Here is a 26,177-nt window from a genome sequence, read left to right as displayed (position 1 = left end):
CTTTATTTTTTTAAGTTTTTTATTTTAATTCCAGTGTGGTTAACATGCAGTGTTATATTAATTTCAGGTGCCCAATATAGCGGGCCAACAGTTCTATACGTTACTCAGCGCTCATCATGGTAAGTGTCCCCCTCCCCTCCGGTAACCATCAGTGTGTTCTCTATAGTTAAGAAATAGGAAGTTTCAAATTTCCAGGTGATAGGGTCTTTCAGTTCTTTGTTTTTGTTTGTAAACTACAGTTTTATTGCCTTTTAATCAGATAAATGTTTTCTTTGTGTTCTAACATATGATGAAGCTGAGAATGTGCCAAGGTACATAAAAAGAATGTGTATTCTTTATTAGTGGGGTACAGAGTTCAATGTATGTCTATAAGATTAAATGCATAGAAATAAATGTGTAACAAGAATGGTAACGTCTCTATGAAGAAAAGTCTTAAATACTCCTGAGCGACACAAAAATAAACATGAAAAAATGGAAAAACATCCCTTGTTCTGGGACAGGAAAACTTAACATGGCATTTCTCCATAGTTTGAGCTATAAACTCAATGCCATCAACCAGCTATTTAATGGAATGAAACCTTTACTATGAAGATTCACAGGAAAAACAAATAACTGAGAAAGGGGAAACTATCAGTATTACGGTAAAAAATACTACAATGCCTCTACAATTAAAAGAGCATGGCGGTGGCACATAAATAAACAGACGACAGAATAACAAGTCTGGATTACACATGGAAAGTAATCTATGACAAAGGTGGCATCTTGAACCACTGAGGTAAAGATAGGCTTTTTGGTCTGAAGTGAACACAAGATAGGCTTTTTAATAAATGGTGCTGGGACGACTGGGTAGAACTCCTCTGTAAATCAGGTACAGGGAGAGGCTTTCTAAGTAGTACTCAAAGGCGTGAGGGAATAAATGAAAAGACTGCCAAACTTAACTAGGTAAAAGTAAGTCTTGCAGAATTTTTTTAAAAAACCATAAAACTGTCAAGTGGGAGCAAACATTTGCAACATATACAAGAGAAAATGTAAAGAACTTTTACAGACAGACAAAAAAAATCCCAAAGGAAATGACATGAACAGATAACTCACCAAAAAAGACAAAAATATCCTTCAAACATAATGGAAAAACGCTCAAACTCACTCACTGTTAGCAAAATAAAGTAGAATACTGAGATACTATTTCTCACCTATCAGACTGGCACTATGATAAAAAATAAAACCACACGTTCTATTGGGGAAACAGAGGGAATGCAAATGGGCATATGCTTTCTGGAGGAAAACCACATATGCATACGCCTTTCAACCCAGCAATCTCTCTCTGATGAATCTACCCTAAAGATTCACATCCAACAATAAGGAACTACATATGCACTAGGATATTCACTGCAGCATCATTTATAACTGAAACATCCTGGAAACAACCTAAATGACCATTCACAAGAGAGCAGCTAAATAAACTAGGGTCCAGCCACACAGTGGAGTTCTATGCAGCTGTAAAAGAGAATGAGGAAGATCTCTATGAACTGATACGGAACAATTTCCAAAACATACCATTAAGTAAAAAAAACCAAACACGGAAGCGTATCTATAGGATGCTACCCTTATATAAGAAAGAAGAGGTTATAAGAACACAGACATGTATTTGGGCGCCTGGGTGGCTCAGTCGTTAAGCGTCTGCCTTTGGCTCAGGTCATGATCCCAGGGTCCTGGGATCGAGTCCCACATCGGGCTCCCTGCTTGGCAGGAGGCCTGCTTCTCCCTCTCCCACTCCCCCTGCTTGTGTTCCTGCTCTCGCTATCTCTCTCTGTGTCAAATAAATAAAATCTTTAAAAAAAAAAAAAAAAAAAAAAAAAGAACACAGACATGTATTTGCTCATTTGAAATGAAAACATGCAGGAGGGATAAACTAAGAAGCAAAGCAATCAGTTACCGATAGCAGATGGGTAGAAAAGAGGTGGTGGATGGGACCATGGTAAGAGAGTTGACAGCTACATGTCTGTCCACGGCCCTGACCCTCAGAAGCACAGCCATAGCCCACACACCCTCATATACCCAAAACTTAACAACAGTGCACATCCGCCAGGAGGAGCTAGAAGTGGAAGGCAAAGTCCAACAGATGAACCTAACTCTATTACAAATAGATAACACAGCCACACATAAGGCGGTGTGAAAGAACAGAACTGACCTAAGCTACGTTGGAAAATGCTATCTTGCCGATATATTTCAAGACTAAAGACAAAAATTTAGTCAGTAAATCTGTTTCTCACAGGGACATGGGTTACAAATTCTGAAACTATGTATTCTTGAAGAAAATAAAAATATTATATTTTAATAACAGAATGGAATTTTTCACTGTTGAAGAAAAAAGTTGCAAAAAAGGGCATGATAAAATGAATCTTGTGGTGTTGGACTAGAAGCTTGCCTTCCCTCTCTGCTCTTAGCCACGCGAAGATACAAGAAGTTGGCAGTCTGCAAACTAGAAGAGGGATCTCACCAGAACTCAAACACGCTGTACTCTGATCTCAGACTTCCAGCTTCCAGAACTGTGAGAAATAAATTTCTGTTATTTACAAGCCACCCAGTCTATGGTATTTTGTCACAGCAGCTTGAATGGAGTTAAGACATTAGTGAAATTCAAAAGGGTCTTCAGTTCAATTGTATCGTACTAATGCCAATTTCCTGGTTCTGATGACCATACTATAGTTATGTCAGATGTTAACGCTGAGGAAGACAGGGGAAATGCAGGGCTTACAACTTTTCTATGTGTCTACAAGTAGCTCCAGATAAAAGAATTTTTACAGGACTGACAAGTACTCAAGAGCAGAGAAAGTATATTGTTCAGGTGGGTGCTCCCAGAACCTCAGAGCCCTTCCCCAACTAGCAGCTCAATGACCTGTTAAATGATGGATGAACCAATAAATAAAATGACTGTCAAGTTACGGTCTCTAATGAAGTACTGAGCACGCACAGACAAAACAGAAAAAATGCTGAAGGTTGAAGTTATTTCACATATAAAAACAACAGTTAATTAAAGCCAGGAAATGATCTTGGAACTGCAAAACTAAAAGCTCTGAGGCATCATGAAGCCCCTCAGGGAACTCTTAGGAGCTCAAGGACCTGTGTCAATGCTTAGAATAGCTGGGGAACCATACAAAGATGTAATCAGTCTGTACCAATCACTGTAAGTATGATCCTAAATGCCCATAACAAACTAAAGAGATCAATTAATTCAGAATGAAAAGGGGGGAGATTAGAAGCTCTGCAGAGCCAGTTCAGGGTTTCTTGGCCCAGGGGGCTGCCAGAAAATTCACTCTAAAACATATTCCTATAAGACAAATTCCTAGCTAAGATGATAAGCTTGTCACCTGACCTGCCTGAGGATATTTTTTTTCTAAGTGATTCCTTGAAGGAGCAGATAATCAGAAAGTGGGGAAACAGCCCTGAAGTCGTTGAGACATTTCTGATACTTGGGAATTCGATGTTACAGGTGCACAGTAAAGCTGAAAATGCTGCCACGTCACATGTTCACGGTCCAATCACAAAGCAATCTCTCTAGATCCTTTCATTGATCATCAATAACACATGATCCTTAGGGTGAAAAAAGTAACACAGCAAACAAATTGCAAGCAATCATTTTTATTTAGCATAATAAAATTTATCTGCTCGTTCTCAGAACAGGTTTATCTGCTCATTCTTAGCATCTAGAGATGGCTCCTCAAGCTAAACTCTTCCTCCCATACCTGAAGTAATCGAAGCATCCAATCAACTCAGCCAAGAGGCAAGAGAAAAATAAAATAAATGGATGCTGAATAATTGTGTCATCAATAACTCGGTACAGAACTACATTTAATTTCACTTTTTCTTTTCTTCCTTTTATGCTCTAAGTCCCAATTCAGATTCAATGACTGTAAGCACTACTTATGCTATATTGGGAAGGAGGCATTCTGAGAGACTTTTTCACACCCCTTATCTTACTGAATGTAGAATCAGAAGATGTGTGGTTCAGGGTTCTGTCACTTAATCATGTGGCCTTGAGTAAGTTTGTCAAAAGGATGGCTCAAAGTTAACAAACTTGACCTTGATCACAAAACTATGTGGCAGAGCCAAGATTCAAACTGAAATCTTCTCATTTCGGGGTGCCTGGGTGGCTCAGTCAGTTAAGTATTTGACTCTTGGTTTCAGCTCAGGTCATGATCTCAGGGTCATGAGATCAAGCCCCACATTGGGCTCCACACTGGGCAGGGAGTCTGCTAGAGATCCTCTCCCCCTCCCTCTTTCTCTGCCCCTCCTCCTGCTTATGTGCTCATATTCTCTCTCTCTCTCTCAAATAAAAAAATCTTAAACAAAACAAACAAAAAAAACTGAAGTCTTCTCATTTCAATCTGGTGTTTTTACTATTTTATCAGCATGGGCCAAAAACACATACTAGAGAGTAAGGAGAACTCAAAAATACTTCTCTCAAGATACTAACTTTACGGGACGCCTGGGTGGCTCAGTCGGTTAAGCGGCTGCCTTCGGCCCAGGTCATGATCCCAGGGTCCTGGGATCGAGTCCCATATCGGGCTCCTTGCTCAGTAGGGAACCTGCTTCTCCCTCTCTCTCCCTCTGCTTGTGCTCTGTCAAATAAATAAAATCTTTAAAAAAAAAAAGATACTAACTTTACTATATGCTACTGATAAATGTAATGAAGAAAAGAAAACAGGGCGCCTGGGTGGCTCAGTTGGTTAAGCCTTCGTCTGCCTTCGGCTCAGGTCATGATCCCAGGGTCCTTGGATGGAGCCCCGCGTTGAGCTCCCTGCTCAACAGGGAGTCAGCTTCTTGCCCTCCCTCTGCTGCTCCCCCTGCTTGTGCACTCTCTAATAAACACATAAAATCTTTTAAAAGAGAGAGAGAGAGAGAGAGAGAGAAAGAAAGAAGGAAAGGAAAGGAAAGGAAAGGAAAGGAAAGGAAAGGAAAGGAAAGGAAAGGAAAGGAAAGGAAAGGAAAGGAAAGGAGGAAGGAAGGAAGGAGGGAGGGAAGGAGGGAGGGAGGGAGGGAGGGAGGGAGGGAGGGAGGGAAGGAAGGAAGGAAGGAAGGAAGGAAGGAAGGAAGGAAGGAAGGAAGGAAGGAAGGAAGGAAGGAAGAAAGAAAACAAAGGCAGAACCTTAGCCTGAAAGGCAGGGATGAGGGACAGCCAAGGCAAGAATTTAAAAAGAGCAGCAAGCCGTAATGCTGGATCTCAACACAGGTTTCTGTAACTGATGGTCCCACAGTCTCCTCTGAAAGTGAATTTAGTTTGGGTAGGTAAATACTATAACTCAACACAGAATAGGCTGCAGAGGAATTCTGTCTTCTGTCTGATTCACAGTGGCTAAAGGACAAAGCGCTGTCCTCCCTTGTAACACACCACCTTGAAAGAGAAAGTTCTACATCAGTTTCCTCCTGAGGGAATGAAATGGCAGGAGCCCCTCAAATTTACTGAGTCCCATGAATCCACACAACTGAGCACTTTGATCTTTGACAAGATCTTAGTGCCAAGCACTAACACGATCACTCTTTCTTTTTCTTATTTCTCCTCCACGTTTTTTTCACTATATTCATTTGATCCTTTTTCATGTGCCTATGGACTATTTTATTTGTCTCTTTCAAAACTGATTTTACTTTTGACAGAACTGCTTTATAGCTACAGAGGAAGAAAAAATTCTTTCTGTGGGTAAATGAAGGAAAAATTGGAAGAAAAAGTTAAAGGTTGGGGAGCCTGGGTGGCTCAGTCAGTTGGGTGTCCAACTCTTGGTTTCAGCTTAGGTCGTGGACTCAGGGTCATGGGGTCAAGCCCCACATCAAGCTTTCCCTCCCCCTCTACTCCTCCCCCCCCCACCCACTGGCACTCTCTATCAAATAAATAAATAAAATCTTTAAAAAAAAAAAAAAGTTAAAGGTTAATTACTCTACCACCCCCTGCCATATTTTAAAATTAAAGTAATCTAGGGGTACCTGGGTGGCTCAGTTGGTTATGCATCTGAACTCATCTCAGGTCATTATCTCAGGGGCCTGGGATGCAGCCCCACTATCATATCAGGCTCCATGCTCAGTGGGAAGTCTGCTTATCCCTCTGCCCCTCCCTCCAGCTCCTACTCTCTAACAAATAAAATCTTAAAAACTAAATAAATTAATCAAACTAAATTAAATCAAAGTAAAATAGTTTTGTAAAGAGAAAAGGAACAAATAGAGTTTCGGGGGTGGGGGGTGCCATTCAATGCTGCTTTTATGGGAGATGATCTTACAGCAAGCACTCTAAAACAGAGAACCAGGCAAGATTACTGTAATGGTAAGAACCATACATATGAGCTCAGATGCAGACAAAGGTCAATACATGTACAAGTATTTACTGAGCACCTACTAGGCCAGGCCAGTTCAATAATTATGTGACCACTATCATCTATTATCTTTGAAAAAAAATCCAATTGTCAGGGCACACAAAGAGCTAACAAATCAAATTTAAGATGACAGCTATAATGAAACCACCTCATGGCCACTTCAAAGAAAATACCACAGGAAGAAAAAAACTAATCAGTAAGGATTCTAGTCATATCCACAGTGAAAAGAAGACAAAGAATCACCAGCAGCACTCCAGCCCTTCTGTGACCAGGGAAGGGGCAGTGACCACACAGTTACACATCTCCAGGAAGTGTCTGATTATAAACCTAGTTAAAGTACATTCACTGGGTCCAGCTGGAATTATGTGGGACAACTGGTTCCTCTAAAAAGGGTAAAATAGGGGCTCCTGGATGGCGCTCCTGGATGGCTCAGTTGGTTAAGTGTCTAACTTCAGCTCAGGTCATGATCTCAGGGTCCTGGGATAGAGCCCCACATAGGGCTGCTCCCTGCTCAGCAGGGATTCTATTTGTCCCTCTCCCTTTGCCCTTCCCCCTGCTCATGCTCTCCATGTCTCTCAAATAGGTAAATAAAATCTTTTAAAAAATTTTTAATAGAGGGGCGCCTGGGTGGCTCAGTCGTCAAGCGTCTGCCTTCAGCTCAGGTCATGATCCCAGGGTCCTGGGATCGAGCCCCGCATCGGGGTCCCTGCTCCGCAGGAAGTCTGCTTCTCCCTCACCCATTCCCCCTGCTTGTGTTCCCTCTCTCACTGTGTCTCTGTCAAATAAATAAATAAAATCTTCTAAAAAAAACTAAAAAAAAATTTTCTAATAGAAAGGGTAAAACAGTATAAAATGACTCCACAAACCTGAAGAGCCACTAATAATTAAATATATTCATTTTAAGCAAATATATCAAAACATATTAAATAATCAGAGTTATGTCTCACATATTTGTTTTAACTTCAACTCTACATTGCTTAAAATCATGTACCTCAACCAGTGACACAAGATAGAAACAGGAGGGAAAGAGCATATAGCAAGTTAACAAAGAATGCCAGGATCAAGTCACTTGTCTTCACTAACAATTTAATGGTCCCATCCATCCATCCATCTTTACTTCCTTCCTTCCTTCCATTAACTTGCTTCGTTCAGCATTAGAGTTTAAGTTTGGAAAGTCACTGCCACAAAGACATAAAAAGCTTGTGGGAATTTTGGAAGACGTTTATAAAACACCACAGGAATTCTCTAAATTTATCTAAAGTCCTGTAAGAAGCCAAATCTAACCACACACACTCCTTCCCGTACAGCAGGGATTGGCAAACTACGGCCCCTGAGCCAAATCTGGCCCACTGGCCGTTTTTATACAGCCCAGAACCAACAACAGTTCTTACATTTTTAAATGGCTAAAGAAAGAACTCAAAAAAAGGGTAATATCTCCTGACATGTGGAAATTAAATGAAATTCAAATTTTAGTGTCGATTAATAAAGTTTTATTGGTGTACGCCACCTCATTTATTTACCTGTTGCCTATGACTTTTGTGCTACAATGGCTGCGCAGAGTAGCTACATGAGGGGGACCATATGAAAGATGATCTGGCCCAAAACATCTACCCAAACCTGCCCTAAAAGTTGCTACTAATTTGCCTTGAAATAACTGGCTTTAGCTATGTAGATTTGCAGAAGAGACTCCAGATGGTTTTATTGAATACCATCTGAGCAATAGAATAGAGAAACTGTTTTATCTCATTATAGCTAAGCTAAAAGCAAGCAAATCCCTATGACTTTTTTTTCCAACCATATTCTTTAACAAAGAAAGTAGTCTTTCACCACTTTATTCTTTCTAGTTGGGAAAGAGTTATAAGAATATTACTTGTCTTACTTCCTCTACTACTTAAGGAGCCCAAAATCTTCCACTTACATACAAAGTACACCAGGATATATATCTCAGTGTTCTTTTCCTGAAAGGGACAGAAAATACCATAAAGTGCAAAGCAGTGGCTCATGGTCACTTTTTCACATAATTACCTAAGACTACCTCAATATTACCTCCTTACTTAGAGTAAAATCTTCAGTATATTCTCCCTAACTCAAAGCTTTTTGGTAGGAAATTTTTCATACCTACAAAAAATTGAAAGAATAGGTCAATAAGACTTCCTACAAACCTTGCCTAGACTCTCAAGTACATGCTGCCATATTTGTTTCACCCATTTCTCTCTTTTCTAGTAGAAGTAACTGATTCTCTAGAAAATAATCTGTAGACCATCATAACACTTCAACCTAAATACTTTAGCAACCAGTACCAGGATACTAGTTTTCAATACCAGCATATTAATAAGAAAACAGAGGTACATAACTATAGAGAAGGTATAAAAAAATTTTTTTGAGTTGTTCCCCCCCCCCCCCCGAGCCCCACCCCTCCAGGTTAACGAAAATACAGGTAACCTCTGAAATCCCAATAATCCACAAAGTTAACCCTGGGGTGTTAGCTTACTGAGTAGCATAAGAGTAGTCTGACTAATATCATGATTATCAAAAGAGATCAGGACAGCTTAGACTAACTCTACCTCCTACGCTCAATGACTGCTCCTTTGCAGGAAAGACCATATCTCTGGCACTTACCTAAGGGCAGCAGCATGGTATGTGTCAACGTAATCAGAAATGAAGAGCTCTCGGTTCTTGATAACTGGGTCTGTAATGACAAGTTCTCTTCCAGAGTCTGTCAAAATAATTAAGAAGATATTACAATTGAGCCTCCCAAAAGAATTAAAAAAATTTTTGCAAAATCTCTTTCAGGTTCACCTGCCACTAAAGAAAGTACAATAAATAACCAGGTCTGGTCAGGAGGAATAATAACAGGAACAAAGTATCCTGTTGGTTATGTTTTACACCTTTTACTAAATCCCCACATTTTGCTGAAATGCATTAAGCAATTAATGAAAAAAGAAGGGAAAAAAAAGAGGAAACAACTATCACATTTTAACAAACTTATAAACTACTGAAATATTTAGTGATCCTGTCCATTTTAATTTCTTGTTGCTATATATTCCAGAATAGAGTGAAATCACACTGTTTCTGTTGGAAAAAAAATAACCAAGTTACTAATTTTAATTAGGAACCATAATTTAACTGTTTTAACAGAAAATTTTATAGTTTCAAAAAAGGAAAAAACTAGTGAGTTATAAATTCACTATAAATTCTTGGGGTGCCTGAGTGGTTCAGTCGGTTAAACATCTGCCTTCAGCTCAGGTCATGGTCCTGGCTACCTGCCTGCTCAGCAGGAGGCCTGCTTTTCTATCTCCCTCTGCCACTCCCCCTGCTTGAGCTCTCTCACTCTCTCAAATAAGTAAATTAATAAATCTTTAAAAAAAAAAATCATTCTTCAAAACTGTGTTTGATTACTGCTTTGTTGACTCAAAACCTATCACCAAAAGCAGTGTGGACCAGTGGGAAGAGTACAGACATCAGAGTTGAACAAACTGGATCCCAGCCTGGCTGGACCACTTAGAAGACATGTCACCTGGCAACTCCTTGAGCATCTCTATATCGGTTTCCTCACCTGAAAGTGGGCAATGACAAACTCTAACTTGTATGATTAATGGGTAACAAATGTGAATCAGCTAGCATGAGGCCCAGCACCACTCAAAAAATCAATAAAAATGCACAATTATACATCAGAACAAATGCAATACACATTCTATGTGCATATCTCATGAGTCAATAAAATTACTGAGTAGAAACTACAATGCCAGGGCAAGAAAAAAAAGATGCTCTGAACTACCTTCCTGATTATTCTGAAAGTCAAGATGCAAACTGGGGGCGCCTGGGTGGCTCAGATGGTTAAGCATCTGCCTTCGGCTCGGGTCATGATCCCGGGGTCCTGGGATCGAGCCCCACATCAGGCTCCTGGCTCAGTGGGGAGCCCACTTCTCCCCCTCCCTCTACCTCTCCCCCTGCTCATGCTCTCTCTCTCTCTGTATCTGTGTCTCAAATGAATAAATAAAATCTTTAAAAAAAAGATGCAAACTGAATCCCAAACCACTCAGGAAAGCCATGCTTTCAAAACTGAAGTTCACAGCCCTGAATGCAGAAGTGCAATCATACAGATTATTGAAAAGGAAAAAAGAAATAAAACGTGACCCTAGTGTTTTAAGTATTATTAGTTCATCATCAGGGGAGAAAAAGTAATTTAAAAAATGAAACTGCTGTTATTTCCAAAGAAGACCTATCTCTCTTCCAAGTTTAAGGGGAAGATGCTATTGGCACATCTCTCCGATTGTTTGGGGGTTTTTTTAAGGCAAAAATAATGAAAGAACTCAGCAAAAGTATATAAATAAACATTTCAGTAATGTCCTTAGTTACAAAAAGTTTTTTCAGAGACACTTTTTCATAGTGGTTATCTCCATTTAATGAGTATCTTTAGAAACAGCCTTGTCCAAAGCTAAGAAAATGTAAAAACCAAACCAGGACATATTTACCATTTTCATTATGCCGATCCTGAACCAAATGCTGGTACACAGAATCTGGAACTTCAGACTGACGGTAGTACCATTTGACGTTCATGAGTAGATGGTCCCTCTTACTCTGAAAAGGAAAATCTAACAGCATTAGGAACAGGATTTCGGGTGCCCACAGCTGTATACCATACCCATGATCAAAAGCCCCTGTAAACAGGTGGAGAGGCAGAGAGGGAGACTCACAATTATCACCACGACCACAAAAATACATAAGTCAATGAAGAGGTCAAAGATGTTTTTAATCCCAGCCATCACACCCTCTAACCCTATTGCTCAAAACACATCCCTAGAAACCAAAGGAGACCAAACTTGAACCTATAAATCTCCCCAGTTTAACTAATTCATTCAATATTGTGTTATTTAGCATAAACTATACAAAACTACATGAACACATCCTTCTATCTAAATTCTCAGTCATTTTGGTAAATATTTATAAATTGTGTCAGCACAGCGTCAAGGCCACTAAGGGCAATAGTTAGAAAAACCTTACCCTGCAAGGTCTGGCACGAGGTCATGTCTCCAAGGTGCGCCCATCTCCCAGACTGAACTACGGTCCCTCTACGGTACTGCCCCCGACTTGCAGTAATTGCCACAGTCCAACAGACACACAGAATGTGGGCCGTGGTGTAAGTCCTAGCAATCCATGGAGCAGGGGATCCTATCTTACTTACCTTCAAATTTCCAAAGAATGGAACAACTTGTCCATAGATATTTATAAATAATAAATATCTAATAAATATCTAATAAAGTTCTATGATGATCAGGGGCCCCTAAATGTCTGTGGGACACTTAGCCATGTTATCCCCAGAAGTTAACATGGCTCCTGGTTCATTCAAAGAATAAAGGAGGAAATACTGCCTTTCTATTTGAAGGCTATGGGGCTACAGCCTGAGGGAGACTGTCTCTATACACCTGGTTGTGAGAGAGCTGAACATGGCAAGTGCACTAAGGCTTCCCAAGGCCTCATAAAATAATTTCTAACCCAGGTGAGGGCCTTAAGAGACCTCCCCAAGGTGAATGCAGTATCATTCCTCTTAGCAGTGTCTACCTTCTCACGACAGGTCGGAGGTGAGTCAGAAATGAATGAGAACTAAAATTCAAGACACATCTCTTGTTTATGAAGGAGGTGACCACGTCTAAAATATGTCAAAGGAGTCTCCCTTAATAAAGTAAGATGCTTTCTGCTTAAATGAGAGGTATGTATATAGTCTTCACTAAAAGGCCAGAAAGGCTTCCAAAAAAAACCAACAACAAAAACCTTCACTAAAATACTTAAGCCATTTAAATTACTAGAAATAAAAGAACTGCCAAAAGTCTTGATGAACTCAAATGTGAAGAAGTGCTATTCCAAAGTGAGTATCATCAACACCAGGGTTCATACTTTCTAATTAACTGTGAAAAAAGACAGGCCTACAAAAACAAGGCATCATTATTGCTTTGAGTAAAACAGACTATACACAAAGAATAAACCTACATAATGGTACTTTTTAGTTTTTATCCATTTTGCACTTTATATTCTATGCTGTTTATACTAAAGGTGGGACAATCAAGTTGAATCAGTGTTATATAAAAAGAATAAATGTTACATGCAAGAGTTTATACACAAGAGCAATTACTCCCTGCAGAGGATTATGAAGGAGGTGACATCCGACCTGGGGGGAAAAAATGGGAAAGATTTCAATGGATCCTTTCTAGGCAAAGGAGACCTGAGGAAGACATAAAAATAGAGAAAAGAGAGAGGAAGCACTAGACATCCCCCCGGTCCATCTGCATGTAGCACAGGAAAACGTTCTGCATGGTATGGAGAAGAATTGGAATCCTGCCTTTAGTGGGTTTTTCTCTGGACAAGCGGGGTCCTCCATCTCTATTGCTGACCAAATACACAGGCAGTGAGGGACAACACACCAGGTGGTGAGAAAGCAACTAAAAGATTACAGTTTCCCCCCAAGGCACAGCAATAAACAGCAGGGCCAGGATGAGGCAAACCAGGGGGAGGGGCAGAGGCTGTTTGGAGGTAACTCAAAGAATAAACTCGCCTAAGTTAATACACTGTCTCATATGAGGGTTCTCACCTTCAGCATTGCTGACATTTGGTCCAGATAAGTCTGTTGTGGGTGCCTATCCTGTGCACTGCTTATTAGCAGCATTCCTGGCCTCCAACCACTAAATGCCAGAGGCACCCCTCCCTCATTGGGACAACCAAAAAAATGTCTCCACACGTTGCCAAATGTTCCCTGAGGGGAAAAAATTACTCCCCCCACCCCGGTTGAAAACCAGTGGTCTAACAGTTTCTTTTTTAAGGAAAGCTAAACCAGAATGGTGAGAATAAAGCCTGGTTTAAGCACTACCAGAAGGGAACATGGAATGTAGGTAAGAACATGGTAAAGTCTGTCAAAAGTTGGGTTCGAACCCCATCTTCACCACCTCCTAGCTACATGACTGTGGGCGTGTTAGTAAGATATTCTGAGCCTCCCCTTTTCTGTAAAACAGGAATACTGAAACCTACCTAACAGATGACTGAAAGAAGGAGAAAGATGGAAAAGTGTCTGGAACTGAGTAGGCACTCAGTTTTCTGTTACTAGGTGACCATAACCAGTGCTTCACAGAAAAATTTCAGGAACTTTGCTGAGAACCATAAGAGTTATTTCTTCATGAGAATATGGTTTCTTTCAAGAGATGAGAGATATTCAGTCCCTTAACTACTAATGGATGCCTCAGTGCTCACAGTAATGAACTACTTAACAGGGCTCAAAGGAATTCAGATCTACTAGCAGTCTTAGAAACCGTGTTCTGAAATCTATACTTCCATGTATTTTTTTTTAACACATCTAAGATGTCTGAAAACCTGAGGGACAACAGAAATAAGCTCTTAAAGGTACCCTAACTGGCAATCATACAATGTCTATTTTTCAGAACCAAGCCAGCAATTCTGGCTACCTTTTGAGGTTTAATATCTATGTTAACTTCTGACTCTCACACACTTAATGATCACACTCACACACACACACACACACACACACAAAATTACTGCTCTGGTTTATTTGTATCTAGATTTATGACTCCTAATACCAGAGGCAAGTATATACAAAGGCAGTTGAAAGCCTACTGGATTTCCTAATGCAGTACTACCTAATCACCAGGGAGTGGCAGCATTGCGTTTAAAAAAAGCCTCCAGAATCTTAATTCCGGATACAACAGAACAAAAGGTAGATTCAAAGTAAACAAGTTTTGAACAAACATTAAGTAGCTGTAACAGACGTAATCTTTCGAAACAGGCCTGGAAGTTAAAGATTAAACGTCTATAAAAGGAGGCGGTGTGCTGTTTCAGACAGTACTAGACTAAAATAATCTAGCCTTCTAGTCCTGTCTGCAATCACTAGTTTGCTGGGGACAACCTCAGTAGAGTCACCTGGCCATCTGACAAATGTGGGGGAGAACAACAGGATTTCTAGAATTGCATTTCATTTTATATGCTTATATCTAGATTTCTTCCCCAGACAAAACCAACAGATAAAGTGGGGTTGGGGGAGAGCCTCCTGTTTTCTCCACATCAACATAATGACATCAGCTAACATTAGCATCCTAAAGAGGTTTTACAAATTAAAAAGCCATCTTTCCTGGAAGCTGCGTGCAGTGAGGAACAGCAAAGGGGAACAGAGCAGCGCACCCCCTTCTCCTGGTTAATGGTCCCAAAGCTGCCTCAGACACACAGGTGCTGCCCAATATTAACCACAGGATATCTTCGTGTTCTTCCCACTGTTCATTAGACAAAGACCGCTGCTCAGAATCACAGAAAACTGAAAGCAAAAGTAAACTTAGGTATGAATCAGGGTTTTGCAACTGACTTGGGCAAATGACTTCTCCAAGTCTCACTACTCTCATACATAAAATGAGGGGAAATAATTCTGCCACATTCAGTTGTGAGGATTAAATAAATTAATATGAGTAAAGTGAACTGGCTCTCAGTAAGTGTTGGATATTACTATCGTACAGATAGTCTACAGATGCAGACAGGAATCAAGCTACAAGAGGTTTACTTATACATTTTGCTTTTCCCAGATTCAAAATTAAGCTGGTAAGAGCAATACAAAAATAAATCATGTAGCAAAGTAGGGGGGAAGAATTTCCACTTTTGCAACAATTTGAGAAGCATATCAAGTATTTTTAATAAATAGGCCTGCCTCATTACCAACTAGTGATATAATTGTACAACTCCATAAAGGTCAAAATGGTTATAAGTGACATATTTTAAACAGAATGCTGAATAAAGAGGGAAGTGGTGAGAAGCTTCCCATGTGAAGGCACCCTGGGGTATATTTCTGGATACAGAGAAGAGCCCACTGAGAAGTAAATAATTTCCCACCATTTTATCTTTAGAGAGAGAGAGATCTGACTGACTGTACAGGAAGTAGGAAGCACCAGCTCTAAGGAAAAACCACCACACAGGAACGTGTCCAATGTGCTTACAGTAAGGTTTCCAAGGATAACTGTGTAAACAAGTAGAGCAGTTGATCCTGGGTTAAATTAATGGATTCTTCCACATCACTGGCCTGGACTTCTCTGAAAGGAGGGATGTATGTAAATTTAAGGAAATAATTTAATTGAGGACAAAACCCATCCCTACCTGGGTTTAGAAAAAAAGACAAACAGCTTAATATTGGGTGTTTGGGAACAGAACAGGAGGATTTGTAGAGCTATGAATATCAGGCAATGGACTGAAAATTAATGAACTAAAAAATCAGAACTGAAATTAAACATTCAGGATGAGGTAACTAACAAAGGTAGACTAGGAGAAAGGGAAGGCAAAGAGGAGGCTGCTGTTGAAGGGACTGGTTCATTTTATTGGCAGCACAGAATTCAACCATCCCAAATAAATATAAGATCCAAGGCCAAGAAGTAAATTTCCCTTCCTAGAGATCTTCATGATTATTAATACAGTAGCTTCACTGATTAAATAGCCAATCTGAATCTTTCCTAAGACCAGTCTTGATATCATCTGAAAAAACATGTTAACATTAAAAAATAAATGAGGGCACCTGGGTGGCTCAGTTGGTTAGGCGACTGCCTTCGGCTCAGGTCATGATCCTGGAGTCCCGGGATCGGGTCCGCATCAGGCTCCCTGCTCAGCGGGGAGTCTACTTCTCTCTCTGACCCTCCCCCCCTCTCATGTGCTCTCTCTCTCATTCTCGCTCTCTCAAATAAATAAATAAAATCTTTAAAAATAAAATAATAAAAAAATAAAAAATAAATGAAATATGGGGGGTGGTGGTTGGAGGTCACACATGACCAACAGGACAAGTGCAGAGATTATTTTATACAATATGGAGGAGGACCCCAACCCAGGATGGGAACAACAATAATTTTAAATTCACCTGCATTATATAGGAAAGACCTTCTTTGTCCCATCAATCACCTACCAGCTCCTGCAGATACCATCGGGGCTCTCAAAGCCCTTCAAATAACCCCAGCTATCCCTCCTCTGTTACCAAATTTGACAGAAGGATCAGGCCAAAGACAACTAAGCAAGATATAAAGATGGATACCATCACATAAAAAAACTTTGCAAAGTCAAAATAATCTGCTAGAGGTAATAATTGGTGAACTTCCCTCAAATTTTTAACTGCTTAGTTCTTGAGAGCTTGCATTTCAAATAATGGAAGATCTAGATTCAGAGTCAGGTGAAATCAGACCAAAATTCTTATTTTTCTAAAGCGAAAATAGCCAATCAGGTTTTTCCAGAAATTTGAAAGTAGAAGTACCTACTATTTTTATACTAGATGGCTTAAGAAAATATCTTTTGAAGAAACTTTTCATGCACTTCCACAACGTGGTGATAATAAGGCTAAGAGTTATATGAATATTAAAGGTTTACTGTATAATTCAGATATATCTACACAAACTGAATTGATGTTAGGACACTAAGCTGGGGGGGGGCGAGAAAGTGGGGGAGGAGATGACAATGGTCCACCAGAGACATAACGCCCTCTCTTTCCAGTTTAAAGTGAAAAAATTAAAAATAACAATAATAAAAAAATAAAGTTAAAGGGGCATTTCAATCCTGCTGGGTCCACCTCCACCCACAAGGAGATGCCTTTTGGGAAGACTGCCCTCAAAAGACCTTAGGGACACAGTCTTAACTGGCTCCAATATTCCTGACTCGGAGGGAGGGGAGAAGGGGCAGCAGACAATGCGGTCAAGGCCTACTGTTCTTCTCCAAGGCCAAACAAAGGTAAGTCCAGGCATATGCACAGAAGAATCCAATCTAAAGATAAGCTTTCTGTATCAGAGGATCCTACTGAACTATGTAGATAAACATCAGGGCTAATTGAGATCAATCAAAATGAAATCAGGTAGGAAATATCTTGTAATATTTCAAGCCACTGCTCTATTCCTAACATGAGACACTAGGAATATAACAGTTTCTATATTTATATCTAAATGGCTTTATAGTCATCACAGCTCAAAATGCCATGAAAGAGCTTTAGAAAAACGTAACAAGGCTTGGCCATTAAGGTCCATCCATCTCAGAGTTCTGCTCTCCCACGGGTACCAAGAGAGAAAGCCAAAACATTGATTCCAGAATCTTGTTCTCAAAGGAGAAGAAAGGTATCCCCTTTGAGTATCCCCTCCTACCACGCTATCATATACAAATCTCCCAAATGTACTAAGAAGTATTTTGTCTCCTTTTATTTGGGCAGATGGAGTAAGGGAGAGTAAATCTCTTACTGCCACTGAGTAAACAAAGTATCCACTCTTGTTTTATCTTAAAATGCCTTCTTCCAACTTTCTTAAGTGTGCAGGATGCAGACCTGCAGGAGTCACGCTCTACACCCCACTGCCCAGGGGGGACTGAGCACATCTCCCTTCTGGTGGCCGTATCACTTGAGTTTCATAGTCCTGTTTAATGGAGTAATGGTTATAATTTGTGTGTCAACTTGACTGTGCTAAGGGATGTCCAGATAGCTGGTAAAACAGTTCTGGGTGTGTCCAGGAGGGTATTTCTGGAAGAGATTAGAATTTGATTCAGTAGACTGAGTAAACAGATCTGACTTCAATGTGGGCAGGCATCACCCAATCTGTTTGGGGCTGAACAGGACAAAAAAAGCAAAGAAAAGATACATTCACTCTCTTTCCTGAGCTGTGACATCCATCTTTTCCTACCACCAGATGTCTGAGCTCCTGGTTCTCGGGCCTTCGAACTCCAGCACTTACACCAGCGACCCTGGGTTCTCAGGCCTTTAGCCTCAAACTGGGAGTTAGATGACTGGCTCCCCTGATTATCAGGCCCTTGGACATGGACTGAACTATACCACCTGCTTTCTTAGTTCTCTATCTTGCAGATAGCAAATTATGGGACTTCTCTGTCTCCATAACCTTGTGAGACAATTCATATGGCATATATATTCCCCACATCTCTCTCCTATTGGTTTCTGTTTCTCTGGAGAACCCTAATACAAGTGGCTATTTATCATTTATTGGCATTTCCAAATGGACATAACCCGGGACTGCACAGGAGTCTACTCAGAACTAGCATAATGAATACTCTCTTTAAAGATAAACAGAGGAAAGAAATTGAGAAACAAAGCATATCCATTTGACTAAGGTGCTAACCAGCTGTAGGCACCAGAATCAAGGTTACAAGCTCATTTTCCAAACCTGTGGCACCTCAATCCAAAAGAATGTTTTCAAGAGATTGCATCAGCATCTGGATCCTGTAAGAGGATTTAAATCACATCGTATCAGATAAATCAGGTAAAGCAAGAAGGTGGAACTCTGGGAGTGAAGATGACTTTTTACATTGTTCACAACCAAGCTGTGCAAGTGACTGGTTACATACAAAACTCTGGAAAGATGACGCAACCAAAAATGTGCTGAAACCCAGGCTCTAATGATCAGAAATCATTTCTAAAAATCACTGTTTCTTGATGATATTTTATTTATTAAATTTCTGTCTTTAGGTTAATTATTTTTATAGTTTAATCTGGACAAAAGTCAGTCAATATTTTGGTAGGACCAAAAAGGTACTTGAAAATGAAATCATCTTCCACCTGCTAACTATGGAATCCAAGCTTATTAAGTAAGGCATTTTCTATCTAAGATTACACTGGGTAGGAACAATACAATTTTTAGACAACAGATTCCTTTATTTGCAGTGGAGAGACCAAAACTAAGCACAGGTGCCACCTGGGAAGACTCTTACCTCTTGGCCTCCCTTCACTTGTAAGAGGAGGCGGGGCTGCCAGGTGGTGTCCACTGTCCTTGTCCTCTTAGACTAAATAACAAGTTCATGTCACATACACATGAGTAAGCTACACTTAAAGGGAAACTTTATACATTGGGAGAGGTATATCAAACTACAGGGCATTCCTGTAATTTACCACATGTATCCTGTATATTATCATGACAAAAATACTAAATGTCAGATTCAGGATTTAAAAGCTCTCAAGTCTGCGTTGACAGATCAAGTTAGGAAGATGAAATTTCACAGATATATTAGGACTCTATACTTAAATCCCCAACATCTACTGTCCAAACCCAAAATAAATTCCCTCCCAAAAGCCAGTATTCTTGGGGTGCATGAGTGGCTCAGTTGTTAAGCATCTGGCTTCGGCTCAGGTCACGATCCCAGGAGCCCCACTTCGGGCTCCCTGCACAACAGGAAGCCTGCTTCTCCCTCTCCCCCTCCCCCTGCTTGTGTTCCCTCTCGCTGTCTCTCTGTCAAATAAATAAATAAAATCTTTAAAAAAAAAATAAAGTAAAATAAAATAAAAGCCAGTATTCTTTCCAGTAGCTATGATTTTATCAGATAAATTTATAACCACAAATTTTCTATTTGGCTCCAAATATTTCCCCCATAATGGAGGAAAAAACAGCTGTTCATAGCACAAGGAATTGCCAAATTGCCTTTAATCCGTACTAAATGGAATTAAACAATCCAGTGAATTTCTTTTTAAAAAAGTCAAGCTCAAATACTATAAAGTTTGACATCTTTGCAATACTTTGGTTGTTCTCTGTTGATGGTGGTGACAGCAACAGCAATTCTACTCACTGGGGATTTTACTCACCACTTCTACATGACCTAGCTAGAAAAGTTAGAGAGCTCTATCACAAACCAACAACAGGTCAGATGGTGTAGTAGTGAAAATAAAGTTAAAGAAAGAGGGGTTAAAACCTGGGCTAGAGGCTTCCAAAATTCTCTAGAAGTTTCACAAATAAAACTAATGATCACTTTAATTTTTAAATAAAAATTACTAACTTATGATTAAAGGCACATCACACTGATTTTGCTCTTAGAAACAGACGCTGAAATACCTTGAAAAGATTTCACTGAGTCAACACATGCCTTACAGAAGTGGTTCTCAAACTTGTTAGACTCAGGATTCCTTACTCTCTTCAAAATTATTGAGGCATTCAAAGAACTTTTGTTTATGTGGGCTATATCTTATCAGTACTTACTATATTGGAAAATAAACATTAAAAAGTTTCAAGGTATTTTTTACTAAATCATTTAGCAATAACAAACTGACTACATGTTAACATAAATAATTGTAAAAAAGTAACTAAAAATTTTAAAACAAAATTTAGGAAACAAATATATACATTTTCTTACTATGGCTTAAGATAACAGATTCTCATATCAGATACTTGCATTCCATCTATTGAGATATTACACATCATTTAGCCCTCGTAAAACTCCACTCTACACTCACGAAAGGAGAATGAAAAAGGCAAATGATACCTTAGCATAATTATGAAAACAGTCTGACCCTGCACACCCATGGACCAAACCTGAGAAAAGCTGTTCTATAGGATGAAATGAACAAGCTGTAAAAACACTCCCAGATGCCCTCCTCTTTTACCCTGGTACTTTACACAATGGAAGTAAGCATGCTCCCCAAACAGAACCATGGAGATATGAAAGCACACATTCATTTAGAAGTAAGATACTATTAAGAATAGAAGACTTGGGGGGTGTGCGCCTGGGTGGCTCAGATGGTTAAGCGTCTGCTTGAAGCTCAGGTCATGATCCCAGGGTCCTGGGATTGAGCCCTGCATCAGGGTCCCTGCTTAGTGGGGAGCCTGCTTCTCCCTCTCCCTCTGCTTGTACTCTCTCTGTCAAATAAATAAAATCTATTTAAATGTTTTTTTAATTAAAAAAAAAATAGAAGATTGGGGGTGTCTAGGTGACTCAGTCAGCTACACGGTTAAGTGTCTGCCTTTAGCTCAGGTCATGATCCCAGGGTCCTGGGATAGAGCCCCACATTGGGCTCCCTGCTCAGGGGGAGTCTGCTTCTCCTTCTCCCTCTCCTCTGCCCCCACCCCAACCCCACATGCTGACTTGTGCTCTCTCTCAAATAAATTCTTAAAGAAAAGAATAGGGGCGCCTGGGTGGCTCAGTCGTTAAGCATCTGCCTTCGGCTCAGGTCATGATCTCAGGGTCCTGGGATCGAGCCCCGCATCGGGCTCCCTGCTCGGCGGGAAGCCTGTTTCTCCCTCTTCCACTCCCCCTGCTTGTGTTCCCTCTCTCGCTGTGTCTCTCTCTGTCAAATAAATAAAATCTTTAAAAAAAAAAGAAAAGAATAAAAAGGATAGAAGAATGATTTTTATTTATACAATCAGACATTCTGGTAGTGGGCAGGAAGTTAAACTCTTGTTAAAGGGAAGAAAATCGGGCGCCTGGGTGGCTCAGTTGGTTGGGCGACTGCCTTCGGCTCAAGTCATGATCCTGGAGTCCCAGGATCGAGTCCCGCATCGGGCTCCCTGCTCCGCAGGGAGTCTGCTTCTCCCTCAGACCCTCCCCCCTCTCATGTGCTCTCTTTCTCATTCTCTCTCTCAAATAAATAAATAAAATCTTTAAAAAAATAAAGGGAAGAAAATCTAGATAAGAAAGCTGTCATTTCAGTTTAAAGTATTTTTCTTTCTGAATTTTGAGCCCAGGGACGCCTGGGTGGCTCAGTCAGTTAAGCGCCTGCCTTTGGCTCAGGTCATGATCCCAGGGTCCTGTTCAGCCTGCTTCTCCCTCCCCCCACCCCCCCCCCCACCTTGTGCTCTCTCTAGCTATCTCTAATAAATAAAATCCTTAAAAAAAAAAAAAAAAGTAATATTTGGGCGCCTAGGTGGCTTAGTCAGTTAAGCATCTGCCTTTGGCTCAGGTCATGGTCCCAGGGTCCGGGGATGGAGTCCTACATCGGGCTCCCTGCTCTGCGGAGAGCCTGCTTGCTTCTCCCTCTCCCTCACACTCCCCCTGCTTGTGCTCTCTCTGTCAAATAAACAAAATCTTTAAAGAAAACTTTTTAAAAAGTAAAATTTGAGCTCATTATATCAAGAAATATTTAAAGCTTGATGCAAACAAGAATACAAAGACCTACACTTTAAAAAAAATAACTGTACTTTAAAACAATGGTGAACCTTTAAGAGTTGGAAGCATGCATGCATTAAAAAATGGCCTGGATAACTTTATGTAGCAACTGGAAATTCCAGGCAACTCTGTGACCATTTCAAAAGTGGTGCTGCTTCCTACCCCAGAAAACTAGCACCAGGAAACAACATTAACGTTTAAGAAAAGAAAAATAAAGGACTTTCAGCTTACAGTACTATATTAAAGCATCAGTTTTTATAAAGCTGGACATGCTTATTTTATGTGAATCCAGCAATATTCCTCTCTTTCTAGGTAATAACCTTTTAGTACCTTTGCTTTCTGAATTAAAGTGCAAAACTATAGAGCTGATAATGCAGTAAAATACCTTTTAGCAACACAAAGATGTTTAGAATTAAGTGTACTTTCAAGGAGCACTGATATAGGCTTAGAAATCATTATTGATGTAAATACCGTCAGCCTGTATAATAACAGAAAAACAATTACAGCTGGCAAACATTTTCAACTTGAAAATAAACAAATTCAAATAGTTTGGTAGAAGAAAAGAAAAATCAGTAGGAACCCTGAGAATTTTTTTGCAATATTTCATTTTATGTGAACTAGTCTGTCTTGTCTTAAATATCTTATTCTTCTCTCCTTTTGATTTAAACCTAAACAAAGACTGTAACCTTTAATACCTGTTAGTCTATTTATAACTGTTCCATCTACAACCATTTTTCTAACACAAACATGCCCTGATAGCTTATCTCAGTCCACATGCCAGACAACAAAGGCCCACTGCCTGCTGGAGAGGAGAAATGGAAAGCAGGAAATGAGAAGGCTTAGTTAATCCCCAGATAATGGATCAGTGTATTCAGTCAAGTGTGAGCTGAGCTGAGGAAATGCTGCTCAAAACACACACACACACACACACACACACACACACACACCCACAAGAGAGAAAAATCAAAGAACACATGACCAGAGATGCTGCTCAAAACACACACACACACACACACACACACAAGAGAGAGAAAAATCAAAGAACACATGACCAGAGAGCCACAGTTCATTTTAAAATAGGTTAATGTCAGTGAAAAAGATTCCCCATCACGTTCAACCACTAACACAACGTATATAAATAATATCTTTTGAACTAAGACCTTTTTCTTTAAAATCCTCATCCTCTATCCTTTTTAAGAAACAAGTTTTTTGGTTTTGTTTTTGTTTTTTTAAAGATTTTATTTATTTATTTGACAGAGACACAGCGAAAGAGGGAACACAAGCAGGGGGAGTGGGAGAGAGAGAAGCAGGCTTCCCGCCGAGCAGGGAGCCCGATGTGGGGCTCGATCCCAGGACCCTGAGATCATGACCTGAGCCGAAGGCAGACGCTTAACGACTGAGCCACCCAGGTGCCCCAAGAAACAAGTTTTAACTTTTGGGTTTTGTTTTACAGTTTTGGTTTTGGTTCATCTTTTTTTCTAAGTCAGCTTTATTGAGGCATAATTTATACACAATAAAATTAACATATTTACGGTTTCAATTAGTTTGACAAATGTTGTATAAATCAAGATAGGCAATGTTTCCACTACCACAAAAAGACTACCTTATTTTAGAAGTGATGAATCTGTGATGCTGAAAAAGCTTTGTGCCAGTGAAAGCTAGAAAAGAAACATCTTAATCTAAATTCCTTCTTCCATCTTAACTGACAGAGAAGTGAATGTGAGAAAAACAACTCTGAGTTAGCTATGACATTTTCTCCTAGTTATTGCTGAAGACTACTACAAATAACAATTCCATGCTCTTTAAAATCAAATAATTTGCTAGATAAAAAGTTCTGGGCTGAGACTTTCTTTATATGATCTCCTAACATTTCCAGAACATAGATAACAGTTATAGTGATCATAGTTATAGTAAGAATAAATGAAAATAATTTCAAGTTAGTTTCATAGTATACTTTCCTCAAATCATATAACCAATATTTAATGAGCTTCTATGAGGTATCAGACATTGTTCAAGAGACAGACAATGAGGATTCATAAGAGATGACCAGATAAAGTCCCAGGCTTGATATAGCTTATGTCACAATGGTGGGACAGACCCTTTGCCAACCCCTCCACCACTAAAAACAAGGTCAAAAAATGAATTTTAAGTGTTTCAAACAAAGCCACGAGCAATGAAATCTGCCACTTAGTAACCATACACCCCTAGGCAAGTAATTTTTTTATACTATATGTAGTCTTTCTATATGTAGTCTTTTGGGGTATTATTTTCCCTAAAACTAGCAGTCTTCCCAAAGGCACCTGAGGATGGCAGGAAAATACGTTCTATGACTTGACTGCTTCATATAGACAAAGAAGGGTCTAAAATAACCTTGACAAATCCATACACCAATTTCTCCATCCACAGGAATAACACTGAAACCCAAGTGTGTATATGTCTCTGTCTCTCAGCTAAGGCTGAGCTTTGTTCATAAAAATTCCCAAAGGTTCTTCTATTGTCTTTATTATTTTTCCTTTAAGGAATTTATTATCAAACACTTCACAGGCAGAAAGGTTTAAAAATAATTTACTATGTACTAAGCTTATTTTAAGGAATAAAACATTACCAAACCTGAAGAAGCTGCCTGACACTCCACCTAGACAAAGTTCTCTTACTCCCCCCCAGAGGTAACCACTACCTTGAATTTACTGTTGTTCATTCCCATACACTTTTACTTCATACATATACATAACTAAAAATATGTAAGACACAGTTTTGCAGTTTTTACAACTTTACATAAATGACATCTTACTCTGATTTCTTCTGCAATGTTTGTTTATTCAGTACTTTGCTTGCATGAGTCATCCATGCCCTAGTTCATTCATTTTAAATAATACATATTACCTCCATGTACAACACCAGACTATTCTCATAAGTTTTTCTGCTGATAAATTATAAACTCCTATTCATGTCTGTGCAAGTTTATCTAAGGCACGTGAAACTTTTTTTTTGTTTGTTTAAGTAAACTACACCCCCAACATGGGGCTCAAACTCAGGACACCAAGATCAAGGGTTGCATGCTTTGTCAGCTGAGCCAGCCAGTCACCCTTGAAACTTTTCAATTCAATTTGTCTAAGTTACTCTGAATGTTTGACACCACGGCTAAATGTTCAAACTTATAGTATAACATTGTTCATAATGTCCTTCTGATATTGTCCTATTAATGCCTGTAGGATCTGTAGTATTGTCCCAATTTTACTCTTCATATTGGTAACTTGCTATTTTCTTTATCATCTTTATGGGAATTTATCAGTCATTTCAAAGGAGCAACTTTTGATATTGGTGATTCTCTTTGCTCATTTCCTTTTTAATTCAGTAATGTGGATGCTTATCTTCATTATTCCCTTCCGTTTCTTGGGTTTAATCTTAATTTCTCTTTTAAATTTCTTAGTATAGATACTCAGACCATTGATTTTATTCAACCTTTCTTACTTTCCTATATATATTTTAAAACTAAAAATTTACCTCTGAGTATAGCTTCAGCTATAACCTACAACTGTGATATGTTATAATTTCAATAATCGTTCAAGCAAAATATTTCCTAATTTCCACTGTAATTTCTTATTTAAGCATTAGAAATGTATCACTATATTCCACACATTTGTGGATTTTCTAGGTAGTCATTTTGGTTTTGATTCCTACCTTCATTTCACTGTGGTCAGAGAATATGTTTTCTATGACTTCAATCCTCTGAAATATGTTAAGATCTACTTTAAGATCTAACACAATCATTTCTTTTAAAGATTTTATTTATTTATTTGACAGAGAGAGACAGCAAGAGAGGGAACACAAGCAGGCAGAGTGGGAGAGGGAGAAGCAGGCTCCCCGCCGAGCAGGGAGCCCAATGCGGGGCTCGATCCCAGGACCCTGGGACCATGACCTGAGCCGAAGGCAGACGCTTAACGA

At 39.5% G+C, this 26,177-nt stretch overlaps 1 protein-coding gene across 9 annotated transcripts in view; it reads right to left on the bottom strand.

Moving 5' to 3' along the window:
* Nucleotides 1-26,177, bottom strand: part of RERE (arginine-glutamic acid dipeptide repeats) — a 427,124-nt gene that overhangs the window by 162,058 nt on the left and 238,889 nt on the right. For 8 of the 9 annotated variants that reach the window (XM_064589979.1, XM_054513156.2, XM_054513158.2 and 5 more), the window contains 2 exons: nucleotides 10,835-10,940; nucleotides 8,979-9,075 (listed from right to left, as the gene is read on the bottom strand). In XM_064589979.1, the coding sequence (XP_064446049.1) occupies nucleotides 8,979-9,075; nucleotides 10,835-10,940 (203 nt within the window). Of the gene's footprint in view, nucleotides 1-2,497; nucleotides 2,689-8,978; nucleotides 9,076-10,834; nucleotides 10,941-26,177 lie in introns of those variants that run through there. The other variant, XM_064589983.1, reaches the window with a different exon arrangement.

Source organism: Mirounga angustirostris, unplaced genomic scaffold, assembly GCF_029215605.1.
Source record: "Mirounga angustirostris isolate CCGP_5_RB_7025 unplaced genomic scaffold, mMirAng1.0.hap1 SCAF_4, whole genome shotgun sequence".
Classification (NCBI taxonomy): Eukaryota; Metazoa; Chordata; class Mammalia; order Carnivora; family Phocidae; genus Mirounga; species Mirounga angustirostris.
Note: the sequence above shows the minus strand (reverse complement) of the source record. Positions and strands in the feature narration are given on the sequence as shown.